Below are 8,767 nucleotides of genomic sequence, written 5' to 3'. Positions count from 1 at the left end.
TTATAAGAAATATAATTTCACTCTAATAATTATCATTTACAATTAATGGGAATTAATGGTCAATTGAGGATACAAATGCAATCTTTACTTAATATATTTTATTTGTATAGATAAAAGCTATACGAACAAGGTGTGCTAAAGTGGTCAGCTCTTAAAGAACGTTAATAATATATTAATTATTAATTAATGAATTAAATTACAAGTAGAAAAATATTGTAAGCGACTAAATGCTACAAAAAACAACTATTTACTTCTCATTTAATACTGACTTCGTTTTTTGTCTTTATTACATTATTATCAGTCTTTCATTTTTGTCAGCCAATCATCCAAGGTAACATTCGAATGCTAATTTTCGTTTCCATTACATAGAGTATGAATTACAATTTTTCAAAGAAATTATACATAAATTGATATAGATCAAATATTACCATTAAATGAGAACGTTCCTTATCGAATAAAAAGATCTTAATGTTGTAACATCTAACATATCATTATCGTGTAAACTCTAATAGAGTTTAAAATTAAACGAATATAGATGTATCGAAATTAATGTAACAGAAACATTTTAACATCTACACATTTATACAACTTAATATTATATAAATGTGAAAGGTGGAAATTTAAAAAGTAGAAACTGCAAAAATGAAATATGTTTAAAATAAACAAATTATCATATAGTAAAAATATTGCAAATGAAATTTAGAATACAAATTTAACTTAATTGGAGATAATCTAAAACAAGAACTATTATTAAATAAATTCCTATAATTAAAACACAAAGATAAATAATGGGAAAGATTTGCCTCATATTGAATTATTTAGCTTAAAAAAGCAAATCTTTTAGTTGCTTACTTTTAATTTAAACGATTGGTAATATGTCGTTCAAATTAATTACTTCGATCATTTCTAATATATTAATTAATGATTTAGACACGTTGCAAGAAATTAGGCACACTTTAATGCTTCGTTATTATCTATCGAGAAATATTTTTCTCCGCTTGTGATTTTTCATTATTTAAAACGAAACTCATTGAAACCTCGCTTATTTTTTTGAATATACTTTCTCTAGTCACGATTACTTTAGTAAACAATTATAATTGATGTAAGCAAAGGGGAAATTTTACAAATTTTAAATTTTCTTTTAACAAATTACAAAATTAATTGAATGATTCCTTCCTTTTCATAATTTGAAAAATATATCATTACACTGAACCACTTAAACAATTAAACAAAATAAACAATTTATAAATAAACAACATAAAAGATCTTTTTTATGAATTACCTATAATAATTATAAAACTAGCGATATACTGTTTAAAAAGAATCATCAAAATATGTAATCTGTTACTGAATGGTTTTAACATTAATATTTTGATAAAATTATTTTCGATTTAGTCAAGCAATTAATTATTTTTTAACATTCAAACTTTACTTTTTTTTGTCGTTAAAATATGCGAGATTTCAAACGAAAACAACAGTTATAACAATTGCAATAATTATAATAGAGTTCGTTAAATCGACGCAATGCCATAAATTTGCAATTTTATTTTGTAAATTTTGTAATGTTTCGGAAGCTGTTCCAATAGTCAACAGTAAAAGACACCAGTCGTCGCAAACTTTATTGTTCGTGTCAGGTGGTTATACGTTCAATTTCTTTAATTCTCTCACTGCAGAAATTAAAACTTTGGTCCCAACGTATAATTCGTTACGAAATCATAATATAGTGCAACGATCATTTTCTTTCATTTTGAAGATAAAATTAATTAATATACTCAATCTTCATTTAATTTATTGTATAATATCATTTTTGAAATTTTTATTTTTGTGGAAGGTGACAATTATTATTCTTTGATTAATACTGAAATTATGCGAATTATTACACCATATGAAAGAGTATAGTTATTAAAATTAGTTTTTGTTAAATTATTCTAAAAAAATATTTAACGTACTTCGTGATAAATTTCTTTTCTTCGAAGAGATTACGAAGAAAAGTAAATTGTAATGCATGATTTTCATGTTAACATGTTAGATATTGGAGTTGGGTAAAAGCTATTTTCATTGTTCCAAAACTAAAATCATGAAATTGTAATCAGATAATAATTAACAATTATAATCAGTTCGCTTTAGTGCTTGTATAACGTGATTCATTTAATCTTCTCTTACATACTACCACATTATGTTATGTAGCTTACCATCCAATCATTTTCTAAAAATGTAATTATCTTTTAATGCTACATTACATCAATGCATTTAATGTCTTTAATTTGTATTATTATTAATATTTAGCATAGAGTATTGCTAGAGATCATCATAAAAAATAAAATACAAAATTTCATTCATTCAAATTTACTTATTGACTTATTTTATTAAATCAACTTTCCTTATCAAGCTATAATATTTAGAAATAGAACATTTACCCAACCCTATGTGTATAGAAAAAATATATTTTATATAAATACAATAGTTAGAATGAATTTAACATGTTACACAGAGTTAAAATTTGAAAGACAATTTTTCTTTCCAAGAAATCAAGTTCTGAAAGAGTCTTTTAAATTGCAATAAACGTCAAGCCAAATATGTTATGACCTTTCTATCTCTTTTTTAAACATTCCCATGCCATAAGCTTTAATTCCTCATACAGTGCAGTCTAAGAAAGAGACAATTGGTCTCAATCATTTGGCAGATAATGGCAGTATATTGAATTATATTCTCCAATAATTTGTTTTCTTCTTAAGCTAGACTGCAGATAAATATTGATTAATCTACAGCCAAGTTCTAAATAAATGGTCTTGCGACGACTCTAGAATTATTCTCTTAATGAATGCACGACGAACAATATTTAGTTATAATGCCTCCTATCGGGTGTTGAATCAGTGCGCTGCAGTCTCGCTGGAAGTAGAAATTAATTAAGTTGACTGTAATAACACGCAACTTCTAATAGATAATGTTGAATACCTCAAGTTGCAAGTGAGAAGGTGCACAGTTACCTACGCTTTCCAAAATAAGGATCTCAATTACATTTAAAATCTTTAATATTATGTTACATACTGCATATTATAACGCTATTCATCGCATTACTATTCAAATGGATAATATTAAAGATTTAAGTTGCTTTGAAATTTGGACGTATAATTTTTATTTATTTGAAATAGTTCTTCCATTAATACTAAATTTCAATCAGAATGTATTTATTGGAAAGCAGCTATCAAACTTATAAGAATTCTGTCTTTGACACAAATAAGAAGATAAAGATTATTTTTACTTGCAGTATTATGTTACGTCCCGCGATCTAACTTTACGTCCTGTAACTTGATCTAATTAGAAAATCAAGAAAAAAAAGATATATAAAGATATATATATATATAACTTATGTACTTTCATTTCTTCATGTAATTATAAATTAAATAACAATAAATAAGATTTAATTGTTATTCAAATCTATATACATACATATATAATACATACACAGTACATATATAATAATTACTCAAACATTTCATTTTAAGGCAATAAGAAAGACGGGGAAAAAATACGAAAACAATGTGAATGTTACTTTAATATCTTCATTTAAATGTCCTCAATTATGTCCAAGTAATATCTTCATTTAAATTATAAATATTATATTAAATGAAATATTTAATGAAATATTATATTAACATATTAAATGAGATATTTAAATGATAATATTTCCCTTTAATATTTTTTGAAAACCAACAATAGAATTATTTATATGTAGTGCTACCTTTCTGGGAAGAAATAAACCTTCCCATTTCTTTTATTGTAATCTATTGTAACATCCAAATAATGGAAAGCGTAGCTCTAAACTTTTAAAGAATCATATAGCATCAGTATTAATGAAACACAGCTGTTTATTAACAATACTGAACTTGTATCAATGTAGAAGACAAGTTCAATACAAAATCGTCTCCGAAATTATCTAAATATACACAACTGTGTAATCATATAATCATATTGACTGATTGTAATCATAATTTATTGTACCAACATTATGTAAACTTTGTACGAACAATATAGAACGTTTTTTCTTTTATATAAATAGAGATTCTCTTAGATCATCTTTCTGTGACAATAATTTATCTATTATCTTTAAATAAGATAATATTTTAATTAAATAAAAGGCATGATGGTGCAACTATCAAATTAAAAAGTAAAAGTAAAAAATAATGAATTAACATAAATCAAAGTGATTATTATTATATGTCTTACTTCTATTTTATTTGATGATTAGACCATAATGCCTTTTAAATATCTTTCTTTACTTGAACATAACTTTTTTAGTTAAAAATTGTTGTTTTATACATCGTGTCTTTGTTGTGGTATTTTTAAAAAGTTGTACGTATCGCCTATAGACTATTTTGGAAAATACCACATAAAATCTAAGAAGTTACAGTGTTAAATTATTTTTTACAGAAGTACAAAGAAACTTAAATTTAATAAAAGAAAACTAAAATTATTTGACGAAAGAAGCTTAATACTTTTAACAATTACAGTAATATCATGTGTATACATACAAGGTCAAATGGAAACTGAGATAATATACACTATTATCCATGAATAAACTATTACAATAAACATGTGAATATATATGTACTCAACATAAAAATCTCTTAACATAAATATATAATTTTTGGTTTGCAGTTCTTGAATCTCAATGTGCAGTTTATAAACAAAGTACAAAAGATTCTTCTCGATTAACATAGAATAAAAATGGTCAGTCTTAAAGAAACAGTCATGAAAGACATGATACTGCACAAAAACACTTGTCTTGATATTAAAATTGCAATTTTAAGAATGAATTAATACATTCAAAACCAAAAGTAAACGTTGTAATGCTGCTTTCGTTACCACTGTTATTGATTTTAATAATAATATCTGCAATCAGTAGTAATAGCAATAGCAACAATTGCAGTATTAAATAGTTATAATAACGGGGAATAATAAAGTGATGTTACTTACGTATATATAAAATATAAAACATTACTGATAACAGCATTAATTAATTAGTTTGTATAGAAGCGATCTTTTATATATTATTTTGTGTAAGCATGGTAAAAAGAACATATAAAGTGCTATTTGTGCAATACTCTGCTACTTAAAGAAGAACATAGAAACGATATACATATATAAAAGAGTGAAAGGAAAAGATCATATTTTGAAGTCTGAGTGCAATTTCTAGGCATTAAAATTGGAGGTATCTGTCTGCTTACACAGTCTCGTACTCGCGACGAATTGAACGTGCCAGACAACATGCAAAGACGACTCCAATTAACTGAAACAAACAGATTCTATTTTAGTATATGAATCCTATATTTTTTCGTTAATGAATAATATATTACCTTCATTTAACAAATAAATGTCATGCAATAGCAAACAAGAAACATACGAACAATATGGCTTTATTAAATTATTAAATATAAAAAAATCTCATAATAATAGAAGAGTAGAAGAGTATTAATTTTTGGTTACTATGTTACGACTGAATGATATATATCTTTGCAATGATTGATTTATATATTTTTATAAAATTATTTCTTTGATATCCTTTTTTTAATTTAGGAACAATATTTAATTTTTTATGAATAATATAAAAATATCCTAAATTAAAAGAAGTAAATAATAAAAATTACCTGAATAATAGCAATACCAATGCCAACACCACCCAAGATCAAAGCATTATGCTCAGTAGCAGACTGAAGATTGCCCATACAACCATTTAGATGTATATGAATCGAATTTAAGTCACATTTACTTCCTTCTGGTACTTCTTTACAACACGAATTTGGTACAGTATTTTCCGGGAATCCAACATGAGCCCAATCATTAGGGCCAACCATTCCGCAACATTCCAACTACAATTTGGCAGTTTATTTGAAATATATATTTATAAAAATTCAGTGAGAAAATATAGTAGAGATTTTGAATTAGCAACATTAACTTTCATTATGTACTAATTTATATTGAATAGTTCAATATCAGTATAGTTAATAATATACATCATATTTACATTCAATACTACTAATATAAAGTGATATAACATAAATACTTTGAAAAGTTTTAGTATAAAAATCTATTCTTCCTACATTTCAAATCTCTTTAGTAAAAATAAGCATCATTAAGCACACTTACATCATGTTGCATAATATCCCAAGATTTACGAATATCATTATTGGTTGAGTATTCTTCCATAGTGGTATTTAATCGATGTTCTACCATTGTACGCACTTCTCCACTCATCATATATCCAGCAATTCCAGCACCGAGTTCAAGTGCAAAGATTAAAAGCAGTAACACAGAAAACTGTACGGAACAAATATAAGAAAACAAAGATTGTTATTTAAGACTAATTAATTAACAAAAAAAAAAAAATACTTTTTCTTAGAAAAATAAATCAGATTTCAGGTTTAATCTTAATTGAATATCTATATTTGCTATAGTTAAATAATTATGGAAAAATTTACTTTAATATAAAAAAAATTATGATATACAAAATTATTATATAAATATTGGCTATTGCTATTATATAAAAATTATTATGTAAATATTATTGTATAAATAATGGCAGGCTATTACCGTTAATATCATGCAATGATTCTCTTTGACAGCTCCACAACAACCAAAGAATGACACAATAAAGACAATAACACCAACTACAATCATCAATACTGGTCCTGTGAAGAACCAACTGTCCATAAAATTATTGTAGCCACTATAAACCACCAAGATCACAGTGCCAACTGCAATGAATACAATTCCTGTAATCTGCAATCAAAAAAATTTAACAGTTATTTTCAACGATAATAACAGCAATAACATTAATGAAAATTATTATGATGTAATATAATATTATTTTTATGATGTATTATAACATAATATAACATTGAGAAATTATGTAATAATACAATAAACATATTGAAACTTTTAAGAATATGCATTTCTTGATAAACTGCAAACCTTGTACTCCGTAATGTTTATGTAATCAATATTAATCGACACTAATATTATTTATGAATGCGTGACTTCATTTATTTTAATTGTAATTTTAAAATAATTTATATCCATTTGTAACATGATAAAACAATAGATGGATCTAATAAGAACAGGAATTAAATGGAGATGTTTAAAATTTATTTATTTCATATTATATAATTCTTGTTACAATTGAAATGTATGCAGAAATTATTTTTTTTACCAGGAACAGAATGTAACTTCTCGTTTAACAGACACATTATCATTTCGCTTGGCAGTCGCGGTGTTATCCCCACCAATTTCTCGAATTGTTTGCACAGAGCGAGCGTCAGCGTTACTTCCAATCCGTGATCGACAATATCTTATTTACCAATTAGTCATCAAAATATAAAAAATGAAATTTTTACAATTTTTAATTTATGACTATTGTTTGCAATAAAAACGGAACTAAAGAATAAAAAAAGCTTTTTTGCATAAATTATTTTCGATAATTATACTAATTATTTTTAATCTAAATTTAATAAATATGATTTAATAAAATATCATCACATTTCAAAATAGTGCTTATAAGAATAGATAACAATATATAAACGTCGAGTAGGTTTACAAAGGAATAATTCATGAGGTTATGTGCAGTTACGTATACATACGTGACTAACATAAGAAACCATAAATACCCACGCAAAGTATAAGAGTAACTCCTAAACATATGAGTATACTATATAGAGAAGTAGAGGTTATTTAATAATTCTTTAAACGATTTGCATAATGATACAAATAAGGAAAAGGCAGATTTCAATTTTGCTTTTTAAGAGAGAATTGAATAAAAAATTCTGGTTTCTGATAAATATTTTAGTTTTAACTTGATAACTTTAGGACAGGCATTTAAATATGTAGGTATATACGAATTGGAAATAAGATATTTGGATTTCACTGTAGAATCGACAAAATATTAAATAACAATCGGTTCAACTTCGGTTTAAGGGACATAAAATTATTACTCTTTTCATTCGTCATTTAAAAAGTTTTCAGCACTTAGAATCCAAAAATGTAGGTCTTAATTTTGGGACATCAGCGGTTCGGGAGTACCGTGTATATAGTCAAATCAAATAATCTACAATTCGCGGACCGATGGAATAAAAAACAATATCCAAATGATCGAATCTAATCTTCGCACAACGACGATTATGGGTACCATACGTTATAGCTACTTTAAATTTAAACCATCTAAACATTTATATTTTTAATACAATTGGAATCGCCGTTTATTTTGCTTCATTTTAATTTGTATATTTATCGAAATTTAAGAAAGTCCTAAATGAATGTTAAATAAACATCGAAAGAATGAGATCAAACACAGTTGGAGCTTATGGAATAGAATATAAGTAACGAGCACGACATGGAGCAAACACTTACGGCGAATATCAGATTGAAAAGGAACGTCAGGTATTTGATGCAGGCCATTCCACCGGACACCATTTTTACACTCACTATTCACTGACTTCGAGAAAGATAAGATCAACTATAAAAATGATAAATATCAATGTAACCAAACAGTATGAAAGCTGTGTGCGTCCTTTATAGAATTGCGTCAAAATTATGCACTCGGAATATTCACCTCAACAGCTCACCAAAGAATAGTCATATTTTCATCCATCCACCCTGCCTGACGTAGATGCGTGCGCACCTTCCCGGTAATTTATTAAAGAACCGACCATATTTCTCATAGAGCCTCGAGCTTTAAATTTTACTTCCCAAATATTTCTAAAGTGTCTATATT

At 26.0% G+C, this 8,767-nt stretch overlaps 1 protein-coding gene across 2 annotated transcripts; it reads right to left on the bottom strand.

The window, feature by feature from the left end:
• Positions 1-81: 81 nt before the first annotated feature.
• LOC122576944 (CD63 antigen-like) lies at positions 82-8,750 on the bottom strand. Of its 2 annotated transcripts, XM_043747880.1 has the most exons (7): positions 8,606-8,750; positions 8,404-8,509; positions 6,592-6,780; positions 6,148-6,318; positions 5,649-5,870; positions 5,229-5,290; positions 82-2,889 (listed from the first exon to the last, which is right to left on the bottom strand). In XM_043747880.1, exons 2-7 carry the CDS (start codon positions 8,464-8,466, stop codon positions 2,871-2,873), a joined length of 726 nt encoding a protein of 241 aa, XP_043603815.1. In that variant the 5' UTR covers positions 8,467-8,509; positions 8,606-8,750; the 3' UTR covers positions 82-2,870. The 2 variants fall into 2 exon arrangements, with proteins under 2 accessions (XP_043603815.1, XP_043603816.1); XM_043747881.1 differs by lacking the exons at positions 8,404-8,509; positions 8,606-8,750 and adding an exon at positions 7,211-7,343.
• Between the last annotated feature and the right edge of the window lie 17 nt (positions 8,751-8,767).

The sequence above is a fragment of the Bombus pyrosoma genome, linkage group LG17 (genome assembly GCF_014825855.1).
Source record: "Bombus pyrosoma isolate SC7728 linkage group LG17, ASM1482585v1, whole genome shotgun sequence".
Taxonomy (NCBI): Eukaryota; Metazoa; Arthropoda; class Insecta; order Hymenoptera; family Apidae; genus Bombus; species Bombus pyrosoma.
Note: the sequence above shows the minus strand (reverse complement) of the source record. Positions and strands in the feature narration are given on the sequence as shown.

Excerpts from the sequence above, each read along its gene's own strand:
- LOC122576944 (XM_043747880.1), bottom strand. The coding sequence starts at position 8,466 with ATGGTGTCCGGTGGAATGGCCTGCATCAAATACCTGACGTTCCTTTTC. Across the intron at positions 6,319-6,591 it reads ATCATTGCATGATATTAACG|TTTTCTGTGTTACTGCTTTT; the intron begins GTAATAGCCTGC and ends TGTTCCGTACAG. Across the intron at positions 5,871-6,147 it reads GGGATATTATGCAACATGAT|TTGGAATGTTGCGGAATGGT; the intron begins GTAAGTGTGCTT and ends GCCAAATTGTAG.